This window comes from Macrosteles quadrilineatus, unplaced genomic scaffold, assembly GCF_028750875.1.
Source record: "Macrosteles quadrilineatus isolate MER2022 unplaced genomic scaffold, UCM_ALF_1.0 Scaffold_9__3_contigs__length_116548681, whole genome shotgun sequence".
NCBI lineage: Eukaryota > Metazoa > Arthropoda > Insecta > Hemiptera > Cicadellidae > Macrosteles > Macrosteles quadrilineatus.
Genome location: NW_026542602.1, coordinates 47,253,262 through 47,277,297, shown reverse-complemented (window position 1 = coordinate 47,277,297; position 24,036 = coordinate 47,253,262). Strand labels below are relative to the sequence as shown.

The 24,036-nt window shown below is 33.7% G+C and overlaps 2 protein-coding genes across 5 annotated transcripts in view; both read left to right on the top strand.

Moving 5' to 3' along the window:
* The first annotated feature begins 749 nt into the window (after positions 1–749).
* On the top strand, positions 750–7,176 carry LOC129003030 (uncharacterized). 2 transcript variants are annotated; one of them, XM_054431231.1, is made up of 3 exons: positions 750–916; positions 3,833–3,950; positions 6,229–7,176. In XM_054431231.1, the coding sequence occupies exons 2-3, from the start codon at positions 3,858–3,860 to the stop codon at positions 7,096–7,098; spliced, it is 963 nt and encodes a 320-aa protein (XP_054287206.1). In that variant the 5' UTR covers positions 750–916; positions 3,833–3,857; the 3' UTR covers positions 7,099–7,176. The 2 variants fall into 2 exon arrangements, with proteins under 2 accessions (XP_054287206.1, XP_054287205.1); XM_054431230.1 differs by lacking the exon at positions 750–916 and adding an exon at positions 2,007–2,040.
* A 2,950-nt stretch (positions 7,177–10,126) lies between these two features.
* LOC129002308 (uncharacterized) overlaps positions 10,127–24,036 on the top strand; it is a 36,187-nt gene continuing 22,277 nt past the window's right edge. For 2 of the 3 annotated variants that reach the window (XR_008491563.1, XM_054430009.1), the window contains exons 1-4: positions 10,127–10,459; positions 15,813–15,885; positions 22,463–22,531; positions 23,637–23,735. Coding sequence is in view for 1 of the 3 variants with exons in the window: in XM_054430009.1 (XP_054285984.1) it covers positions 15,825–15,885; positions 22,463–22,531; positions 23,637–23,735 (229 nt within the window). In the remaining 2 variants the exon portion in view is untranslated. The remainder of the gene's footprint in view (positions 10,460–15,812; positions 15,886–22,462; positions 22,532–23,636; positions 23,736–24,036) is intronic. The other variant, XR_008491564.1, reaches the window with a different exon arrangement.

Here is a 24,036-nt window from a genome sequence, read left to right as displayed (position 1 = left end):
ATTCGCACTTTATTGATATAAATTTAAATTTATGAACATAATTTTATTAAAATATTGAAAATAAAACATACAGAATTGAAAACCGAAACCATATGAATTAAAATCTATATCCGTACATTTTTAAGTGGAGTCAAATTGTCATAGTCCAGTAACCAATCATTCGTAAATACACAAATACCATTTATTAGCTGTTTCCAAACAAAAACAGCTGTTACAACACCACTTGCGACGTTGCCAGTTCGAAGGCCGCGGCCTGGAGTTAAAGGCGGCCGTGCCCAGAGGCTACTAAAACACTATTCCTTCAAAATTGTATATATATATACTTATATGTGTGTGTCTATGACGATTCCCCGATCTACGGATTGTGGTGAAGACATCGAAGGTAAAAGGTAAAAGGCGGCCGTGGCTCATATGTGGATTTATAAATATGCTGTAACTTATGCTCATATATAAATTTATATTTAGAATGGCAAATATCCATCGAACACCATTTTTTAAGAGGCTAACCTAATGAATAGGTTAAGAACTGCCCAAGAATATCCAATAATCGGTGGTTTTATCTCTAGACACTAACACTACTTAGCTTAGTTTTTCCAGGATCCCATTTTAAACAAAACCCTCTCCCTCATCATAGTGTGCTGCCATTGCCAAGCAACTGATATGTGCTGTCACTGCTGTCTGCTTCTGCTTGCTATGTTTGAGTTTGAGTATTGAGTGAGTTGAGTGAGTATTCGTGCGTGCGTGAATGTTTTTTGTTTGTGTTGTGTTAAATAAAATAAACTGACTATAACACTGAAACTAAGCTTCTGCCGCCATCCACCAATGAAACTTGAAAGTGAAGATTAGAAAGAGTGCTTTCAGGAGTTTCAGCTTTCACTTCGTATAATCAAATAGTTAATCAGCGTAAGCAATACAGGTAAAGCAATACAGTGATCTCAGTCTAACCTAACCTATTAACTCCAACTCTAGTCATTAGTCACTCGGCTTTGATTTTACAGTCAACGCTTACAGGTAACTTATTCCTATATTGGATTGGATTAATGTAGCTATGGGTACAGTTTCTTAACTGGGCTATGCTAATATCGATTGAAACTATCGATTCGATCAGTAAACGAAAATGAACCATCCTTCATTACTAGAAGCGTGCAGCATGATTATGGGACGCGCAGAGCATGTGATCGTGACCTGCCCCGCTGCCGACTCAGTCACACTCTTAACTCCTTCCCATCGCTTGCTATTCGGCTTTTTAATACACTGCCGATAGGAGTTCGTGCTCTTGACAAAAAGAGATTTAATCGAACGCTACGCCAGAGTTTTGATCAGTAGAACGCTATACTCCTGGCAAGAAATGTTTGACGAGCCTCTGGTTTTTGTAAATAATACCGCCATACCCGCCATTGTTGCTTAGTTGTTTAATGTAAATAAGACGCAATCAATCCAACTTGGTTGGTCAAGGATGAAGTAACCAAGTATTAAGTATCAAGTAAACCTTCATGCGATTTTTTCACCATGAGCAAGTTTGGTTGGTTAGGTTAGGTTATGATAGTTTGATTTTATAATAGAAATATTTAAAAATATCGTTTATTAATCAATATTTTCAATTCGATAGTTTCAATTGATATTAGCATAGGCCTAGCCCAGTTAAGAAACTGTACCCGTAGCTATTTCTTTTAGATCAAGTTGGCCCTATTTAGCCATAGCCTATTATAGGCTATTAACCTTATTAGGCCTATTATTATTATAATTTATAATATTATTATATGATTATTATAATAGCTATAGGTTAATATTATACAGGTTAACTTAACATTATTTTTTTCATGTGGGTAGCAGAGTAAGTTAGCCCTAGTCACCGACAAAATTTCGATATCTAACTCCATCATAATCAAACAATAAAAGTAGCGATTTTATCGATAAGGTTAAGCTAACCAAAACCCAAACTGTCTGTAACATTTGATACCATGGAGTTGTACTTTTATAGAAGTTCTGACGTTTTATGCCTAGTAACTTATGGAAAAAGATGGTTCGATTCTTAGAAAAGTGAGTAGCATTTGAGTAAATGATCCTGACTCAGAACCAACTAATCTTAGTCAGTAACAAACCTGCACTGAACTTAAACGCAGATTAAGTAATGTAAATGTTAAATGTAACATGCCGATGTGAAACTAGAGTTGAAATGAAATTAAATTAAATTAAACTAGCTGTTACCCACGGGCTCCATTCCGTTTGACTTAACAAGTATTAATAAAACTATTGATTGATTAAGTTAAACTGAAATAAAATGTTGACTCATGACTTGACTGAAGAACTGAAGCTTTTTCATTGAACTGGGTTGTTACCCAAAGTTTGTTTTCAAAAGATTTCCTACTGGCTTAAAATAGCGGCTTAGACAGACATCACTTAGGTAACTAAAATACTATTGCTGTCATAAACTAAGAAGTTCAGTGTGTAAAATATATACGTTTAAAGGTAGGCTAAATAGGCTACTATCTCTGGGAAGCGAGTCATTTGCATCCCCATTCATACTCTCATTCAGAAACATGTACTGGACACAGCCTGACAACAAAATTTATAAGGTCAAGCAAAACATCTGCATAACTTAGGCTATGGTTCTATGTCAGAAAAACTCTCTTGTATGGTCTCTTAAGGCTCGTTCACACATTACTACAACAAAATAACAACACCATTTGGGATTGAAATAAAACCCGGCTGACTACATGTTTACGGTTTGCTGGAGTCTTATCTTATCTTTGCTGAAGACAAAACTTTTGGATCGGCAGTTGATACATGGAGGGAAAAGTGGCGTGATGGGGTGTAACCAATCCGGGAGCTTTATTAGAAACATACAATATGACGTCTCAGTCGCCTGATTGCAGTCAGCTCACAAATGCAAAACATATTGCCAACTCTTTTATAACACAAATATAAATATCGTAAAATGACAACATTATGGTACATTATTGTATACAGTACAGGCGACTGACTCGCTGCGACTTAGTCGACGCTGGTGAGTGCTAGTCGCTGCTACATTCTGTTCTCACATAGCGAGTACAGTAGACTCTCGCTCATCCGGATCGGCCTTGTCCGGACTCCCGGTAGTCCGGATCGGCAATCGTGATTTTTTTTAGGGGCACAGTACAGTAGAAGTCCGATTATCCAAGCGAAACGGGACCGAGACTACCTTGAATAATGAAAAAAATCAAATAACTATCATTACTGTAGACCTGGAACAAAATTCGGACGAAAAAATTATACCGGTGGAAGTGCATATGCCCGGGCTATCATTACTGTGGACCTGGAACTAAATTGAAAAAAACGGCTATATACAGTATTGTGTATTTGCTCGACTCTCAATAGTCCGGATTTTTCGTAATCCGGACCGGACGCCCGCCACATTAGTCCGGATGAGCGAGAGTCTACTGTAGTAGCCGCTACCGGTACTCTAGTTCCAGGGAGTAAGATCGCCACGTGTGAACTAGCCTGTACAGTGCTGTATTACATTTTCAATAATTTTAAACAGTACCTAACTTACCTTAATTCTGTTAAAAAAAGTTAATGTAACATATATAAATAAGTAGCCTAAATCTGTGGATGGCAAAAACTTTAATTTATTATACCAGAGAGGGCTTTCAGGTTTATAATTATTATAAAAATAATGAAGATATTAAAAGTATTTGAGAAGTTTTGTATGTGAAATCATGTTTAAATTTCAAGCAGATTAACCTACATATATTTTCATTCTTCCTAATCATACTACCTACTCTACTAGGTTTAACTTGCTATTTAACTGAACTTTTGGAGAATATTTAAATTCCGTATCATTATTTTGCAGATTAATTTCTTCCGACAGTCAGGAAATGGAACGCTACAACATAAATCGCATGGCCTTACCTCACTCTGGCCAAGACTCTTACATTGCTGTCCAGAACAGTATTTTCCCAGAATTTAAGGTATGTATTTAGGAAGTTTGGATAAGGTATACATTATTTTGTTTTCACTAACAATAAAGTGCCTGTTCATAAAGAGCCAAACCTTACGGTGTATACACAATAGATAATATATAGTTCTATGAGTTATAGTCTACTGAGCTATTGTAAGTTCAGAAAGATAAACTTCTTGAGTCCCATTTTGTTCAGCGCCTCTTTACAATTTAATTCCTCTTCTTATGGGCACAAATATTTATAATTGTTTTAAACAAGCTTAAAGTGAATACAAACTATGAAGGTGAGAAAGAATTAGCAGAATGCCTGGTTTGTGACTCAACTCACATATGATACAACTGCAAACTCTTTAAACTCAATTAAACAGCAGAGTAGTTGTAATCTTATAAACAAAGTGACAACACAATAACGTCAGGTACAGGTTTCAGCAATATTTTTCTGCTTGCATAATATTGTTTGTAGTGAAAGTTTTGTTATTTTATTAATTGTACCTGATTTATTAGCATTTGGGGCTCTGAGAGCCAAACTGGCCCAATATTTTGTGGAATTGTCACTTTCAACTCTCTCAACATTCAACTCTACCTCATTATACAGGGTGTTTAAAAAAGGTGGGGACATATTTTACCTAGTGATTCCTTGGGTCAAAATAAAAAGAAAATCAAGAATAACATTTTTTCCAAAATCGTTTTGTTAACCAGATATCCGCCATTTTGTATTTTTTACACAAACATTTTTATCTTTTAATATTTTTAACCAATCTTTATGAAACCTGGTATGTATGTTATAAGGTAGAAGATACCCGTGTTAGAGATAAAGTTCACCTTGATTCAACCTAAAATGTTTAAATGGCAGCCATTTAAAATGTTTACACTTAAATTACTCAAAAAAGGCTGCTTTTATGAATAAATGTCTATAACACTTTAATTTAGCATTCTTAATTATCTATCAAACAATACCAAAGTACCTACAAAAAGATTGAATAAGAAATATTACGATTTTTCAATGAAAAATGGGGTGGAATAAGGCAGAAAGCTAGTTAGGTTTGCTCTATTTTATAATTAAAAATCGTAATATTTCAGATATTTCTTATTTGATCTTTTTGAACTTGGTATCGTTTGATAAGGTAATTAAAATTACTAAATAAAAGTTTCCCTGAAATTGTTTTATCAAACCAGCCATTTTGTAGTAATTTAAGATTAAAAAATAAAAATGGTCGCCATTTTGAAATTTTTTGTTCAATCAAGATGCATTTTTTTTCTAACAAGGGTCTTTTCTACCTTAACACACATACCAAGTTTCATAAGGATCGGTTGAAAAAATACAAAGATAATAATGTTTATGTTAAAAATACAGAATGGCGGATATCTGGTTAACGAAGCGATTTTGGAAAAAATCTTATTCTTGACTTTCTCTTTATTTTGACCTAAGGAATCATTTTTGAACATTAAGTGTATAAGTTATGAAGTTGTGTAAGTTACGAACAAAGGTATGTAACCTATCATATCTAAGGAATCGGTACGTAAATTATGTCCCCACCTTTTTTGAACACCCTGTATACACTGGGGGGGGGGGGGAGGTGAGACTGGGTCTGACTTAGGGGAGGTACAAATGAGGCATTTAGTTCAAAATTCCTCCGTGAACAGCGCTGTAGTAGAGAGCACTTTGGCAATGAAGGTTTTACTAATCGCAAAAATAATTCTGTTCATAAAATAAAATTATAAATGCCTCAAATTCAATTTTATTATTTTTAAATTATAAAATTAAACTATCATAACCTAACCGAACTAACCAAACTTGCTGATAAATAAATAATATAACAAAAGTTTAGTAATCAGAAAAATAATTCTGTTTATTAAATAAAACTAGAAATTGCTCAATTAAAATTTTATAATGACTTAATAATAAAATTAAACTGTAATAACCAAACCAAACCAACCAAACTTGCTGATAATAAAAAAATCTTGGACAAAAAGTTAATGCTACCAGCGGGATTCGAACTCGGGACCTACAGAATATCAGCCCGGCACGCTGACCATTAGACCACCGAGGCCGATGTCTATCAATCGTTTTGTTACGGTAATGGTGTTCCCTCAGCTAATAAGAAGCCCTCAGCTGTCATCGTAGCCTCTTCTATACCTCCCCTGAGTAAATACCGGTGAGACTCAGTGTATACATTGTAATAAATCAGATAGATAACAAATAAATAAATCTATACCATTTTAAACCTTATATATTTTGCTTTGCAAATACATATTTGTTTATGACTATTAAAGGAATGTTTTTTTAGGATCATGAAATAACTGGGGATGAAGAAAATTTCATTCTAAAAACAAGAACAAGATTTGAAGCAGCTGTAAAAAAATTCAAAGCACCTAACACTCTTCCAATTATTTTCAGAAACAGTTGTAAAAGGGGATCATATTTAGATGTTGAAATCAGGAGACTAAAACTATCCGCTAAGAATCCTCCTGATGAACCTCTAGTAACATTTACTTTTGCTGAAGATATCTTTGCAGAATTATTAATCAAGTTTTCTGAAGACTATCCCAAAGGGAAATATAAACCATATTTGCTACTAGACAAGCCAACAAATTTTGTCACTCTAAGAAAAGAGTTTTGCCCCGAAGACGCATTTGAGGAAGTGTTTACTAGTAATCCATTGTATTATTCAGCCGATAAAGAAACATTGAAAAAAAGTCGATACGTTGAGCCAGATGAGGAAAAATGGAAAACTCATGAAGGTTGTTTAGCCATGTACTCGCGAGTGGATGATAATGAAGTCCAGTTTATAGTAGATTTTTCTGTAATTTATCCTGAAAACATTTGGTCCACTGCGATGGTTATTTGTTGGGACTGTGGCAAAGCTGCTGAAATTGATTTGTGCCATGCTGTTAGAGAAGCAGCTAGAAAAGAAATCTATCAGAACATTGCTATGTGTAACATTCAGAGAAGGGCTGCAGAACGAGAACGATGTGTGATACATTTACCAATCACCAACTCCCTCCAAACTCACTGTTCCTTCCGAGAAGGACTAATGGGATTCACTCCTCTCACTCAAAGTGGGTCCGACAAACCTTCCTTGTTTGTGAGGACTCGCATCACCTTCTATACGACTGAATTATCTAGACTGGGTGAAGTGCTTCATAGCCATGAATAAAATGTTGAAATCAGTTGAAATTTATTTTAAAGTGTGATATATGCATAAATAAAAACAAGAAAGTTTCTTTTGGACGTATTGGTGAAATTACTTTTTATGTTCCCTTTTGATTTTAAAGAAATTTACAAATTGAAAAACTATTACCTAAGCTTATTCAGAAAAAGACTAGGTTATAGACTTGTGCTGGTTTGATTTTAGATTCCTTAAAAGCCAAATCATCATATTTGGCAATTTTTTACATAATGCTTTAGTGCAGGGATTTTTTATTTTTGTTTTTGGCAACTTGGAGAGGAGATACATTGTTTAAATTTGTGTATTATTAATAATTATTATGTATTAAACTTTTAAGTAACTGTTTAATCTTTCACATTTTGTTTAATAGCTTTCAATTTTGAAGAAGAATTTATTTCAAACTTATACAGTTGTACATAGGCTTTTAAATATTGTTTTTGTTATTGTACAAGATATACATGTCACTTAATAGGGAAAAAATAACAATGCTATTTTAATTAATAAAAAGCCGGTACTCCAGTCCCATCTTCAAATTTTCTAAAGGTCTTCCACTGGAGCGGAGCCCGAAAGCCCGATCAGAATAAAAACTACTTAGTTTTCGTATTTAATGCCCAAAGAATCGGTGTACCGAATTTCAGCCTCCTAGGTAAAAAAATATGGGAAGTGGGAGAATTAGTGATGAGTGAGTGAGTCAGTGAGGGCTTTGCCTTTTATAGATTTAATTTAATAGCTTTCAATTATTTCTAGTGATGATCAAAGCATAAATTTAGAATCTTGAGAGTGAAACTTAAAAAAAACTCAAAATCTAAGCTATGCTTTTTTTTACATAGTTTAAATATTTGGCTGTTAATGCAACAAAACACAACTCTAATACTGTAGCAAACATTTTACAAAATTAACTCTATTTTTGGGATGTGATCTGCAATAAGACCCTTATCAGGTGAATTGTGTTGTAACTGTTACCCACATAAAACAACAAGAGCAATAGGTCTCATTTATATAGTATATCAGATATGTAGGGCACCGCGTGTGTGATTACCATTAAATAATTTGAAATAGATTCAATTCAATAAGTCTTTTTAGCAATAGAGCCTTATCTTTCCATTACAGCTGAAAAGATTAAATCAGTCTCTTAGGGCTTAGGATCATAATGAAGAGAAGAGGCAGCTAACACTCAACATTGAAGAGAACATTGTGTCAGAGGCTACATTGCCCCTGACAGTATGACACTCTGGCAAGAGTAGGTACTGTGGTAAACAAATTATTGAGAGGAAAGGGGCTGTTGTGTATTGCGGCTGCATTCACTGCATAATACATAAGTGTTTGCAATATTGTGTGTAAGGAATAGTGGCTAGGAATTACAGTAGGCCTACAGTTAATTATCAGCTCCTTCAAAAATAAGGATCAAGATGGACAACATTGCAATGACACTTCTTTCCTCCCCATAGATTAATTATTAAAAACCTGCTCAGGTTTGAGGGATGAATACCCATAACTTCAAATGTTAATTAAGTAAATTTGTAAACCATTCATTGTCTTCACAAAGGTCTTGGTGGAGTAGTCCTTTGATAGGCCTGAATCAGGTCAGTTGGAATCTTCTTAAAGCCATCTGAGTTACCGGTATGTCATATTATTCATGTCCAAAAATATTATTTTTCTGAAAAAGTATGTACGGTATGTAGGCTATCTTAAAATACTTAACGTATTTTAAGAAAAAAATACGTATTTTGAGAAAAATGTGAAAAGATAAATCATAATAATCATAACCAGAATCAGATGAGTAGATTTGCAAATGACCAAGATGTTGGTTGGGGTAGCTAGCTGCCAGACACCCAGAATCCTAAGAGGGGCTAGTAAAAGTAAAATAAAACATAAAAAAATAACATTTATCAGCACATAATTTATTTACTTTCAACGGTTACACACCCTTGGTGGGGTGGGAAAACGCCATGGGTTACACGATTGTACCGCATGGATATGGGCAAAGTGTAAAAATAAGCTAATACTTCACAGAAACAAATTTAAGAGTGCTAATATGATCTTTGGGAAATGTATAATCAATGATGTACAGGGTCTTCAAAAGGTCCAAGGACACAGCATTTTATTTTCAAACATCAATTCATTGCAGACTATAACGGTTTGGAAAACACTCAGTAGGCCTACATATACCTAAACATCTACTTTTTGAAGCAATTTGTTCAGACGTACACAGCTGGTAAGGAAAGGTTCTCAAGAAGTAGGAAGGATATGTTAATTTCTTTCACTTAAGTTGTGACTCGTCCCACGTAAAATTCTGAAGCTTGCTGTTTTATTCTGCGATTCTTGGGACAGGTAACACTTGTTCTATTTTGTCATACATTTTACTTTTAAATCTTAGAAAATAAGTTATGAAAAGAAAAAGGACATCGACGCACTCTAGTGCGACTAAACATAAACATATACCTTATATTTTCTCCAGCTAAACATCAACATAGATTAACTTATGCTTATATCTACCTACCTAGAATTATTATTCTCACATTATTATGTGGTGAAATAAATAAACAAATACGAGGAGTACGCTTCATGCTCATTTTCTGATCACTTTCCCGTGTGTTGTTTGTAAATTGTAACGCAACCATCCATATACAATGCATAACATGCAAGGCGTATGAAAGTGGTAAATTCTTTCATACGCCTTGCATAACATGTACAACATGTTTTATTTTATCTATGGTAAAACAAACCATTGACTATATAACAACGCTGCATTTTACTAAACTCTCCAATGACGTAATCAAAACTCCCACAGTCCCTGACCGTAAAGCTCCATAGGTAAATAAATAGGTCATGAATCTCCTCCCATGCGCAGTCTCATAAACTGTTACTGATACGCTCTAACCGGAAGCTAGAATCATCTAGAATCACCTGTTTCATTGTTGAAGTAGTTTAGTAGTTATCTTATCATTCGTTTTAGAACAGTTTCAGTTTCAAGTTACAGGTTTCATTTCTTTCCCCACCCCTCCGTAACTTTTCTTCTAATAACAACAAAATACTGTTGTTTGTTTTGGTTTACCCCACCCCACTCCCACGTTATCGTTATCGTTATCAGTACCACTACCGGTCTGTACTGTCCAAGACATCGATTCGATGATCGATGGCGGTTGTGGTCAGTGTTGAATTGAAAGCAACTGGTGGATTTGTTATAGAGCCCAATAAAAAGTTTAACTTAGGCCTAATTAGGTAATCGAAATCCACAGACCCACTGCAAAATAGCCTTTAACCTAACTCTCTTATGTATTTAACCTATCTCTCTTTTGGGTAAACATACAGCCTAAGTTAGGGCCCAGGTTTGGAATCAGCTTTACAGGTGAGTCCATAGGCTATGTAGCCTGTTTTATATTTGAATCTAACATTTAATGGGCTTTCAGTAACTAGAAAATATATCTTTTAGAAAATAATTAAAGTGTAGGACTAGCCTATAACCCTATAAAACACTTAACTTAATGGACCTATTTCAGCCTGGACATGAAATGTTTGAAGACTAATAATAGCATGCATAGACCTGAATGCCTAGCAGTAATAACCTTTGAGTCTGAGTCCTAGCCTATAACTTATTTACTAGATAGGGACGAATAACCTAAATGTTAAGGTAGGCTAGTAGCTTAGGCCTATGTGCTATGTGTAATCAACAGGTCCACATGTGTAATAGCCTTTGAAAGTCATAATAAAGCATGTTAAATACAGGTTTTAGTTTTCACATTATCATTAAATCAAATCAAATCAAATCAAATCTTTATTTGCACAAAACATTTACATGATTACATTGTAACCTTAAATAGGTGCATCGTCAATACAATATTTTTTTAATTATCACATAGAGATAATACTCATTCAATACTAAATGAAACAAATGATATTTTAGTCAAGATGGCGTCTACCTGCAGAATCCCAGTATTCATTAAATTCTGAAACTTTGTACATGGACAAATCTATCAAAAACTGTTTTAAGAACCTTCTAAAATTAGTTAAGTTGAGATTTTTTACATGTTCAGGCAATCTGTTAAACATTCTTTTACTAACCTCTAAAGTTGAATTAATAGTTCTTTGAAAATTACATTGGTTGATTCTTAAATGATTTTTTTGTCTTGTTTCATAGTTATGAACAGAACTATTAGTTTTAAACTGATCTAAATTAATTAAAATATATACTAAACATTCAAAAACATACAAAGATGGAGCAGTCAATATCTTAAGTTTCCTAAAAAGTGGTTTACAATGAGATCTACGGTTAACATTTAAAATCAATCTTAATGCTCTCTTCTGCAACAATAACAGCTTTCTTATGTCACTATCACAGCCCCAAGCCAATATGCCATATGACAAATGACTCTGTATATGTGCAAAATAAATAGCAGATAAAACATGTAAACTAACAATTGACTTAAGTCTTCTAATAATAAAAGTAGCTTTGGAAATTTTATTGCACAGGTAACTTATGTGATTGTCCCATTTTACATTAGACTGTAAAAACACACCTAAAAACTTTACAACAGACAATTCATCATTACTATTTCCAAGACAAAATTCAAGACTCTGCGTTTTCTCTTTATTTAAACATAACATATTTGCAGCAGCCCAATCTTCAATTAGCCTATTCGAACTAAGAAACAGTTGATCAGCAAGATTTTTATCCTTACACTGAGTTTGCAAGGCCAGGTCATCTGCATACATATAAGGTGTTACATGATCATTTAACAGAGCAGCAGGTAAGTCATTTACATAAATAATGAAGATAGTAGGGCCTAAAATAGACCCTTGTGGCACACCAGTCGGGACTGGCAGGTAAGGTGAAAAACAGCCATTGTAGAGGACTGACTGATATCGCTGTGACAAGTATGAGTGTATCAATTTTACAGAGAGAGTGTCAAAACCATAAAAATAAAGCTTATTCAATAAAACATCATGGTCTATGGTGTCAAAAGCTTTTGACATGTCATAGAAATGTCCACGCACAATTTCTCTAGCATCTAAACCAGATATACAATCTTTCGTAAAATTAACGATAGCATTACTTGTCCCTCTCTTCGCCCTAAAACCATACTGCATGTCAGAAAATAACTTATTACCCTCAAAATAAGCTTTGACTTGAACATTTAACAAGAACTCAAAAACCTTAGATAATGCTGGGATAATTGATATAGGGCGGTAGCTGTCATAATTTTCTTTACAGCCTTTCTTAAACACAGGTATCACTTTTACAAACTTTAAACATTGTGGGACAACACCCTCATCAATACATGAATTAAACAAATATGAAAGCACTTCTACAATGTATGGTGCAGCAAGTTTTAAAATTAAAGAATTAATAAAATATACATCTAGACAGAGACTATCGCTTAACGAGTTAATTGCACTATATACATGTTCAACTGACACATTACAAAATGTAAACTTATTCTGTACCCCATTTATATTGAGTTTATCCAGATAAAATTGTACACCTTTATTTGACTTAGGAACACTTAGGACAGTAGCTTTTACGGAGTTCATAAAATTGTCATTAAACTTTGAACAATCTAAGTTCAAATGGTTACCATCAGCTATTGGTTTCTCATTTTTGTTCAGGCCCTCATTTACAATAGACCAAATTTCCTTGGGTTTATTGCAGGCATTTTGCACTCTATTGGAATTATAGGCTAATTTTGCCTTTCTAACTGCTTTTTTATAATCACGCTTAAGCCTATTATAATTATCTCTATACTCTATGCACCCAGTTGTTTTAAAATGGTGATACATCAAAAGACACTTTTCTTTTAACACAGCTAAATCATTATTGAACCACTTAAATTTATTTTTTGACCTTTTACTAACAGCTTTTTTAATCTTGACTGGGAAAGCTATATCAACAATGTTCATAAATGTCTCGAAGAAATATTCAAACTTTTCATCTAAGCTACTCAAACTGTACAAAAATAACCAATTAACCTTACTTAATAAGGTACTAAAATAAAATACATTTAAATCAGGTATAGGTCTAGTAATTGAGGGAGCACATTGTGCTTTTCTATCTAAATTACTGCTTTCAGTGACATCCAACTTAGCCCTAAGAATTAGAGCATGATGATCTGACACAACCATAGGCTCAACAAAAGCCTTATCAATCCTTTCAGGATGCACCGATACTGATATGTTATCAATGCAAGTTCCCCCGATTTCACCGCCAAAACTTGGTCTGGTAACCTCAAATATAGTATTCCTCAAATTAAAACTGATTAAGAGGTTATCAACAACATATTTTTTAACACTACTTGACAATATATCTACATTATAATCGGAACACAAAATTATTGAAGCATTGGACTTATTTCTACTACTTAAAAGACTTAAAATTCTGTACATACATTCCAAGAAACTTTCGAAGTTCGTCTCATCAGGTACTCGGTAGATCTCAATGCAGATAATGTTCATATCCTTAATAAAAATTGCCGCAACCTCACAGACATTTTTTATTGATAGGTCCACAAGATAAGTTAATTCTTCAGAAATAATATGCGACTTAACAAAAATAGCAGTTCCACCCCTATTTTCTAAAGGTCTAACATAGGAACTGGCAAGTGAAAAACCAGGTATGATTAAGTTAGAAAGGTTATCAAGGTTCCCAATCCAATGTTCACATATACATAGAACACTTAAATTGTATTTCTCATCCAAGTTTATTAATTCATCAATTTTACTAGTGCCGGTAACACCTTGAACATTCCAGTGAGCAACAGTAAACACTAGTCCCTTTATATGAGCAGTAGGCCTATCTACGTTGCATCCATAGGTTGTTGGTTCTGATTTAAAAAACGGTTTTCACGAGTCCAAACACCAGACCTGTTTCCAAACACAGACCCTCGCCTGTAAACTAGTAAATAGGCCTATAGGAATTCCAGTCAATTTAGGGAATCATCCAAAAGAGTTGATAACTAAGTTAACTTATGCTAAGTTAAGTTACCTCTACTCTTGTTTATTGCTTGTTTTATTTCTATACCTATTATTTTGGTTTGCTGCGTGACGTGTGCTGTAGTTAGATTGATACATGTTAGTCAAGATTGTGTTTTTTTTTTTTAGTTTTGAAGCATATTGTATTATATGTACCGAATGGCAAATAAAATCATTCATCACTCTTAAAATAATAGGTAATAATAATAATAGAAGTAGGCTACCGTACTCTATAAAAACTCTGTCAGCTTTTTAGATAATTTAACATGAATTTTTAAAATTTATTTAATTTAAGTTACAATCTGTTCAAACGTTGAACAATAAGCAAATGAAATAACAATACAACGTTAAAGGTTAACTTGAAGAACATGAGCTAGTATATGAAAAAAGATAAAATTTAATTAAAAAGATGATAGAAAGATAAAATTTTAACAATGTTAACATGTTTAAGGTAAAATACAAAATTTAAATAGAAAATGGTAACTTAGCCCAACCTAACATAACTTAATTTTAAACCAGGCAAACTTAACTTAGATGGAAAAAGTTTTTTAATCGTAAAACAGTTAAAAAAAATTAGATTGACTGTGATTTAAGAAATTAAAATAAAAAATCACCAAGTTAAGCTAAGTTACATTGGAGGAGGAAAAAATAATAACTTAGTTAAACTTACCCGATAATCAGTTTATTATTAACATTCAAAAGATTCAAAAAAACTTTAAGATTCAAAAACTTTATTCAAAAGATTCAAAAACTTTATTCGCCATTCAATACAAAATGTACAATAGGCTTTGTCTCATACATTAGTCTAAACTTAGGCCTACTTGATAATTCATAATACAGTCTGCGAGCAATTTTTTATTTTGTGTGTTTTTACGCCAGTTGCATTTTTTACGTTTTGAAAGGGAACGGTCCAAACCCTGGTCATGTTACAGTAGAATCCCGCAACCTCGGCACTCGATAACCCGGCAGTCTGGATAAATTGACCATCACCTGGCTCAGAAAATTAGTGATTTTTTTAGTCTGAGTTAAACATTGCCTCAAGCCAGCTCAAGTCAAATCATTCGCAACTCATACCAAGGGTTTGTTGTTCTATATCTGATGACTTAATACTGACTTGTAATATAAATATAAATAAAACGGCGGTTGAAAAGCTTAAAAATCTTATTGTTCTTATTTTTAACGGCTAGTTCCTGATAACCCGCCATTTCACAAACTCGGCACCCTTCCAGTCCACGTTAGGCCTACGCCGAGTTTGCGGGACTCTACTGTACTGTCTAACGTAGACTTTTTTGTTAGCTTCATTAATTAAATAATTTCATAATTAGTTAATTGATTAATTTCTTAGCCCAATGACAAATACAGTAATGGCATCTAGGTCTGGAAACAATCTCGCTTGGATTCAAACTCAAACCAGCGACCCTCAGATTTGAAGGCGAGCTCTATATAACCACTCGGCTACCCAGACAATTGACAATGTGTTTAACTTAGGCCTTAATATTTTTTGCACTCTGGAATATCTGAGTACGGTAGGCTAAGTTAGTTTTAGATTTGCGCGAAACAAACCTAATTTCAGGCTGAAAGGTGAAAGTTTTAACCAATGTTCTAATTATATTTAAATTAGGCCTAGATTTTACGTTTGAACTCCCTCAATTAATATAATTGTACTCTTAACTTATTCTTAGTTTTTTTGGATAGAATAATAATTTAAAAATTATTTAATTTTTTTATTGTTTCAGAAAAGCTGAACAATGAGTGATATTTCTGAATCGTCTATCTCACAGTTTTTACTAGCATTGGATGGAAGAGAGGGTAAAGTGATATTGGTTTTGTTGAAAAATTAGTTATTAACCAAATATATTCTAATAGCCTAAACACATAAGAGTGTGGTTTGAGACAAATTTGAGTGAAAAGTGCAAATTGAACTTAAGATGAAACGTGCATATAATTGCGATAATAGCTTATGCGTTAAGGCCTGGTTACAAGACTGGTTAATGCATTTTTTTATCAGCGCTTTTGAATTGTCCCCTTTGATCACTTTCCTAGCTTGTCGCTTTGGCTTCACCCTGACGACTTAACACTAGTTGGTAGCTTTAACATGTTTAGTATTACCAGCGGTTTCGACAAAAAAAAGCTTGCTAAACGCTTTTAAACGACTGCCATATGTGATCGGTTGAATGCTCTCAGAACTACATGGTTGCTGTAAAGTCGTCACTGGGTGTTTGCAGTTGTTTGTGTGTTTAAAATGATGTGAAAATAAGTCAAATGACAAGTATTTGAAATGAGATGTGAGGGATGCAGCTTTTACCACATTGTTCAGCCACCTGGATGGCGAATGATTTGGCCGTTTATCCAAAAGTAATCATACCGCGTTGAAGTAAATGAAACTAAAAACCCTTGAAGAGCTGACAGGATTTGAACACTTATACCAACCGAAGTTGTAATACTAAACAAAGTGCATTACGACTTATTCCCACAGACGACATCTTGACACTCGAAAACCAGGAACAGTAAACACAGCCAACTAATAGTAAGCTCACAAAAAGTGCTGATGGTTTGCACTTAAAACACACTACATGTGACCTAGTTTTTCAAATTAACCAGCCGCATAGGTATAACTAGAATGACGCTAAGGGGGGGGGGGGGGCTACACCGGGTCGTCGAAGAAGGGAAAACTTTTGAAATTTAGATCTGTAAACTTGCGTTTTTTTAGGCTATTTAGAGACATATAGATTGTTTGGTTGTAGGAAAAAAATCCATCTGTAAAATGATAAATAACGTTTAATAAGGTCGTGGGGGGCCAAAACCCCCCTGGATACGCCACTGACCAACCGTGCTGATAAACGCCGCTGATTCAAGCTGCTGGTAAATCAGCCTCATAGACCAGAACTTTAGTTATTACGTGAAACACGCCGATTATTCAGCCAGGATGTTCTAACAAACAATTAAGCTAGATGTTTAAAAAAAATATTCTAAATTTTATAATTTCCTGGCTGTTAATAAATCTTAGCCTCGCGGTAGTCTAGAACTTCGTATTCACATATGGAAATGTAAGAGAATTTTTTAAACTAATGTTGAAGTGGGGACAAAGTTTATAATTTTTACATCAATTTTACAGTTTTTTTTTCATAGGATATTATTCCCAGCAATTACTTTATAAGTTGCTCAACTCATTAACCTCTTGGATAAAAACATTCTTTTTCCTACAGTCACCCGACAAAGTTGGCTTCCTTGTACTGTTTATAGTACAGAAAGCTGCTAATTGCTGCATATTTATACTTTGCCGTACGGTTTATACTTTGTCGTACGGTTTATACTTTGCCGCACATCAGGATTCCAACGAAACAACACAAAACAGCGTGGTTCTATTATGCACGTAATCCGTGTATGCTTGGAAATAGGTTGGCAACACTAAAACGACCATTTCCATATAAGTTGATAAGGTTTTTTTTTCTTTGTGCTATTTAGTTTTGATAGTATTTTGTAAGTTATTTTTAAGTCAAGGATTGTGTAATTTATTATGTAAAATACCATGAACTGTATTTTTCAGTTGGGAAATAAACATTATTTCATTTCATTTCATTTCAACTACGATTTAACCTGTAATTTCGTGTTTATAGTTTCGGTATTTCTGAACTTTCTGGACTTTTCTTTTAAACGTTTTTAAAACATTCCTACTGTTTGTATATTACTTACTTACATATTAACTTACAAGTCTTTGTTTAAAATAATTTGTTTAACAGATGTTGTCAATAATAATTAAGCAATGATATTGAATTGTAAACAGTAATGGAATAAAGAAAAACAACTTGAATGTTAAAAAAATACTTTTTACTTTTTATAAAACTAAACATGGCGCAGTCGGTAAAGATTTGATTAAGAATAATATCAGAAGAATATACACGGAAATGGAATTTAACAAACCGGATATCCTAAGCCTTGAAGGCAACTTGGAGGAAAATTTTAGGACATTTAAAGAAGAAGTGGAGATATATTTTATAGCCACTGAAACCGAAAAGAAACCTAACTCTATACAAGCAGCAAGGCTTAAAAACCTACTAGGAAAAGAAGCATTGAAAATTTATAAAGATTTCAAACAAGATGAACCAGAAACAGTAAAAACTATATTAGAGACACTAGAGAAGTATTGCACGCCAAGAAGGAATGAAATTATGGATATTTATAAGTTTTTCAAAAGAAAGCAGCAACAAGATGAACCATTTAATAAATTCTATTCAGACCTAAAAAATTTGGTCAAACCATGTAAATTTGAAGAACAGGAGGAAAAACTGTTGAGAGCTCAGATAATACTGGGATTAAGTTCAAAAAATGTCCAAGAAAAACTTTTGAGAGAAGATTTAAAATTGGAAAAGGTAATAGAAACCTGCCGAACAATGGAGCTAACCGAACAAAATATGAATTAAATCAATGAGAAGAAAGAAGTACTTCAAATTACAAATATTCATGATGATAAGAAAGAAGTTCATCAAGTAACTAAAACCTTTGCTGGAACACGTAAGTTGGAGGAGAGGAATCCCACAGGTAAAAGATGTTTTAAATGTTATAGATGTAGTGGTAGTCATGGAAAACAACAATGTCCAGCTTGGGGTAAGATCTGCAGTAAATGCAAAAAGTCAAATCATTTTGCAAGTGTGTGTAGGACAAACTTAAATATTCTTTCTAATGAGAAATGTAACGAAGTAACTGATCAAAGTAGTAGTTCTTTTGTGCCTAATTGCCAAGGCTATGAGATTAACACAGTTTGTCTAGTTGATTCCATTGGTAATCAAGAAAAAGCTTGGTATAAAAGTGTTAAAGTTGAAGGGTTCAATGTAAGAATGAAACTTGATACTGGGTCTGAAGTAGACATTGTCCCATATTCCTTTGTAAAACTAAATAAACTACAAAATAGGATGAAGAAAAACCTAAGCAAACTAATTTCATTCGGGGGGTTTCAAATAAATCCAGTAGGATACATAGATGCACAGATTGAGACAGAAAATAAAATGGATGTTGTAAAGTTAGTTGTGGTCAGTGGAGAATGTACTCCAATCCTAGGGCTGAAATCTTGTCTAAGTTTAAATTTAATAAAGAAGGTAGATACTGTTGCTAATGGTTTATCAGTAATAGAAGATGAAGAAAAATTAAAAATTTATAACAATTATAAAGATGTTTTTGATGGTGTGGGTTGTTTCCCTGACATTTGTAAGATAAAATTAAAGGAAGATGCAGTACCACAAGTAAGTTCTGCTAGAAGAATACCATACAAAATTAAAGATAAATTTGAAAAGGCATTAAATTCGCTGGTTGACAATGAAATTATTAAGCAAGTTGAAGAGCCGGTTGAATGGGTCAATAATATTGTAGTATTAGAAAAGCCAAATGGATCTTTAAGAATATGTATTGATCCTACACAACTTAATAAATACGTCATAAGAGAGAGGTATGCAATTCCTTTGCTAGAGGACTTGGCTCCAAACTTAAGTAATAAGAAATACTTTACAATTTTAGATTTGAAAGACGGGTTTTATCATATAAAACTAGATGAAGAATCCAGTAAAATGTGTTCATTCAGTACAATCTTTGGAACTTACAGATTTTTGAGGGCACCTTTTGGCCTCTCTTGTGTACCTGAAATATTTCAAAGATTGGTACACAAATATTTCAAAGATATTAAAGGTCTTTCAATCTATTTCGATGATTTGTGCATTGCTACTGATACTAAAGAGGAAAATGATAAAATTATAAAGCAGGTAATGGAAAGAGCAAAACAGTATAATATTAGATTTAACTATAGTAAAATGCAATACTGTGTTAATAAGGTAAAGTATATTGGTGCTATATTCAGTGAACAAGGGATGCAACCGGATCCTTCAAAAATAGAAGCAATAAAGAATTTTAAAACTCCTACATCTAAGGTAGAATTACAAAGATTTTTAGGTATGGTAAATTACATCAGAAATTTCGTCCCTAATTTGGCTTCAATAGCATCACCTCTTAGAGATTTACTAAAAAAGAATGTTCCCTGGCAATGGTATGAACATCATTCTAATGCTCTTGAAAAAATCAAACAATCACTCTGTAGTAATCAGGTCTTAGGGAATTTTGATCCATCTCTTCCTATTGAAATACAATGTGATGCTTCACAGGATTCTGTAGGGTGTTGTTGCATGCAGAATGGCAGGCCTGTTAGTTACTTTTCTAGAAGTATGACCACAGCAGAAGTTAATTATGCTCAAATTGAAAAAGAATTATTAGCTATTTGTTTTTCGTGCAAGAAATACCACAACTATATATATGGAAATGAAAATGTAACAATTTTTACTGACCATTTACCTCTTTTGTCAATTTTTAATAAGCCATTGTTTAAAATTGTCAATAACAGAATAAGAAGACTTAGACTTAAATTAATGATATACAGTTTTAAACTAAAATATTTGCCAGGTAAAAACATGCATATTGCAGATTTTTTATCCCGGAATGGTATTAAAGATGAGGTTGAATGGCATGAACCCTTGGATGGTATTGTGCATTGTATTGAATCTTCTGAAGTGAAGTTTAGTGATAGAAGACTCGAGGAATTTAAAGAGGAAACAAGAAATGATGATGTTTTAAACAAAGTTATACAATTTAGTAAAACCCAATGGCCAAAATCTGTTAATGATGGTGACCTAAAGACTTATTTCAATATGAGAAATGATGTAACTCATCAAGATGGATTACTCTATTTGAATGACAAACTTATAATACCAAGTAAACTCAGGAAATTTATGCTGTCACACCTGCATGAGACTCATCTGGGAACAACTAAAATATTGAAAACTGCCAATTTATTTTTTTACTGGCCAGGAATGTCATCAGACATAAGAAATACAGTATCTCAATGTTCTATATGTATGAAACACCAACGTTCAAAATTGAATGAACCTTTAAAAGCTCACAGTGTTCCTCAAATACCCTTCATCAAGATTGGAGCTGATATTGCTGAATATGCAGGTAAATACTATCTTGTAACTGTTGACTTTTATTCACGTTGGATTGATGTATTTAAGTTGAACAGTAAAAACAGTAATACAATAATTGGTAAATTCAAAGAGCTATTCAGTCGAAATGGGATCCCTATGTATTTGGTGGCTGATAATCAACCATTTAATAGCTATGAAATGAAACAGTTTTCTATAAATTGGAATTTTACAATAATCACATCAAGTCCTCACTATCCAAAAAGTAATGGACTAGCAGAAAAGGCTGTAGGAATTGTAAAGCAAATGTTACGGAAGAGTGCTGAAAGTAAACAGGATTTTGAACTCTTCTTATTAAATTATAGAAAATCACCTGTTGCAAACCTGGACTATTCACCTTCTCAGCTTTTAAACAGCAGACACATAAGATCAAAACTACCTATACCAAACAGTTATTTACAGCCTAAAACAGTTTCTTTTGAGGTACATGAAAGCATAAATGAAAGCAAAAGGTATCAAGAACAAATGTATAACAGATCAGCCTTGAAGAAAGAAGATGAATTCCAAGTGGGAGAAGAGGTTTTAGTACAGGATATTAAAACCAAATTTTGGAATCATGGTGTGATTTTTAAAAAATTACCGGAACCTCGTTCTTATTTGGTAAAATTAGAAAGTAATATTGTTTTAAGAAGAAACACACACCATATAAGAAAAATTAAATCTATGTTAAAAAAGAAGGACAGTCAAGACGGCTAAAAAAGGGAGATGTTTGTATATTACTTACTTACATATTAACTTACAAGTCTTTGTTTAAAATAATTTGTTTAACAGATGTTGTCAATAATAATTAAGCAATGATATTGAATTGTAAACAGTAATGGAATAAAGAAAAACAACTTGAATGTTAAAAAAATACTTTTTACTTTTTATAAAACTAAACACCTACGATCTTATAAACAAGAAAATACCTTTAAAGCATTTTTTTTAGGCGCGGAAACCACTTCAAATTACAAAAACATACGGAACTATATTCTCAAAACGAGGAGCACATTTCTTGCCGAGGAAAAATAGCGTAGTGATACGGACCGGGTACTACTTTCTCTAGGGCACCTATTTGTGTTGCCAGCTGAACCTAAAAATGTGTTGTATAGTGTTTGAAAGACTAATTATTTATATGCTGTATAGTGACTGTAGGAAAAATATAATGTGTAACACGAGTGCAAAAGGCCTTTGCTGCACTCGAGATCAAACAAACATTGCTCTCGTGTGCAGCAAAGTGCCACTTTGCCCACTAGTTACACAAATAACTATTGTTAACCATCCAAAACAAATATATATTTTCATTAATAATGTGGCCCTGTGTTCTTAAATGACCTCTCAAACTGATCACAATGGTCTCTTTTAACTCAATGACTATTGTTTTGCAGAAGCTGACGCCACAACTGCCTTTACCTCATCTACTGCTACTACAGTTATTGCGAAATTTGGATCAAAAGGTGAGCGATAATACCATATTTTGTTTGAAGTTACAGTCTATTTAATTACAGTAAAGTAACTTATTGGTTAACTTGCAATTGAATGAATTTTTTTTTATTTAAGTGTTGGTGCATGAAAAAATGGAGCAATTTCCCAAGTGATAGGTGAACATGTTTTACCCCCTCCTAACATAATACTTATTTCAGATACTACATATTACCTTGATGACCAAGACATATCAAACCAATCCCTAACATCCTTTACCCATCCAGAAACAACAAACATTGATGTTGGTGAGTGATTTTCATTTCATGAATTTATTCAATAGAAACCATATTTAAGCTACCGTTAATGGAAACACTTTTGATCAGCATTTTTAGATTGGTTGACAACTTTAAAACTTGTGTCTTGGATGCCTAAAATATATCTTGAAAGTAAGGATCATTTTTCGTTTTCCCAAAGTAATTCTATAACTGCCACAAATAATTTTAAATTTGAGTTTGTTGAAAATTAGTTAACCATAACCCCCCAAAAACTATTAAAAAATTAAACTGAACAGATGTATGTTTTCAGGTTGTTATATGAGTGTGGGTTTAGAAATGTTTTGGTCTGAGGCCTTACTCCATAACCGGGCAAAATATAAATCTGCTCAGGGGCGCAAGTGTTGTGGGTTGTATAGCAGATTGGCCAATTAATTTAATTAACAGTCAGGATGGAAAAAATACTTAAAGCCCTTCAGGGCTGTCCGAAGGGAGGGGGCTGCCCCAGGCGCTGTGGCCGAGGGGGCGCCGCGCAGTGGCTATTTGTATTAACATAGTATTGAAATATGCGAATGCGACTATTACTGCTGGGGGGGGGGAGGGGGCGCCACGACCACGTTTGCTCCGGGCACCGCCAACCCTAGGGACGTCCCTGAAGCCCTTGGTGCTTACTCCTTAATGAACAATGTTCTGAATACAATACATTTTACGTTTAGGCCTAGTGTCGATTCAGCTGTCAACCTGTGAAGATACAAAGTTTACATTGAGAAGTAAGATCTCTCTTCTTGACACTTCAAATAACTGTATAGTTGATCTGTATGGTTGTACTGTGTATTGGTTGTTAATCAATGGGGTGTGGTTCCAGCAGGTCAGTCAGCCACGGATGTTCCCACGGAGGAACTTTCCTTCCGAGACTTTGTACGGATGCATCCTGAGCTAGGCTGGAATGTTGATGACATTAAAGGTGAGAACTTGGCTGGATTCAGGTTTATGTTTCTTTTCACAAAAACACTTGATTGACTCGAAAAACTGTAAAATATTGATAAAATTTTTGTCAAATTCTTTGTACGATTTCAAGATGAGTTAATAGGAATAATCAAATGAAGCTTATACTCAGAGAAGTAAGGTACAGAGGAAACCTGTTTATAAATTTGCGCTTGCTTATAACTGTGGTGCAGGAGCTTCCCCTCAACCCGCTTAAATACTGTGAACGAAGTATGATTGATTTTAATTAATAGCACAATGTTATTATTTTATATGTCTAA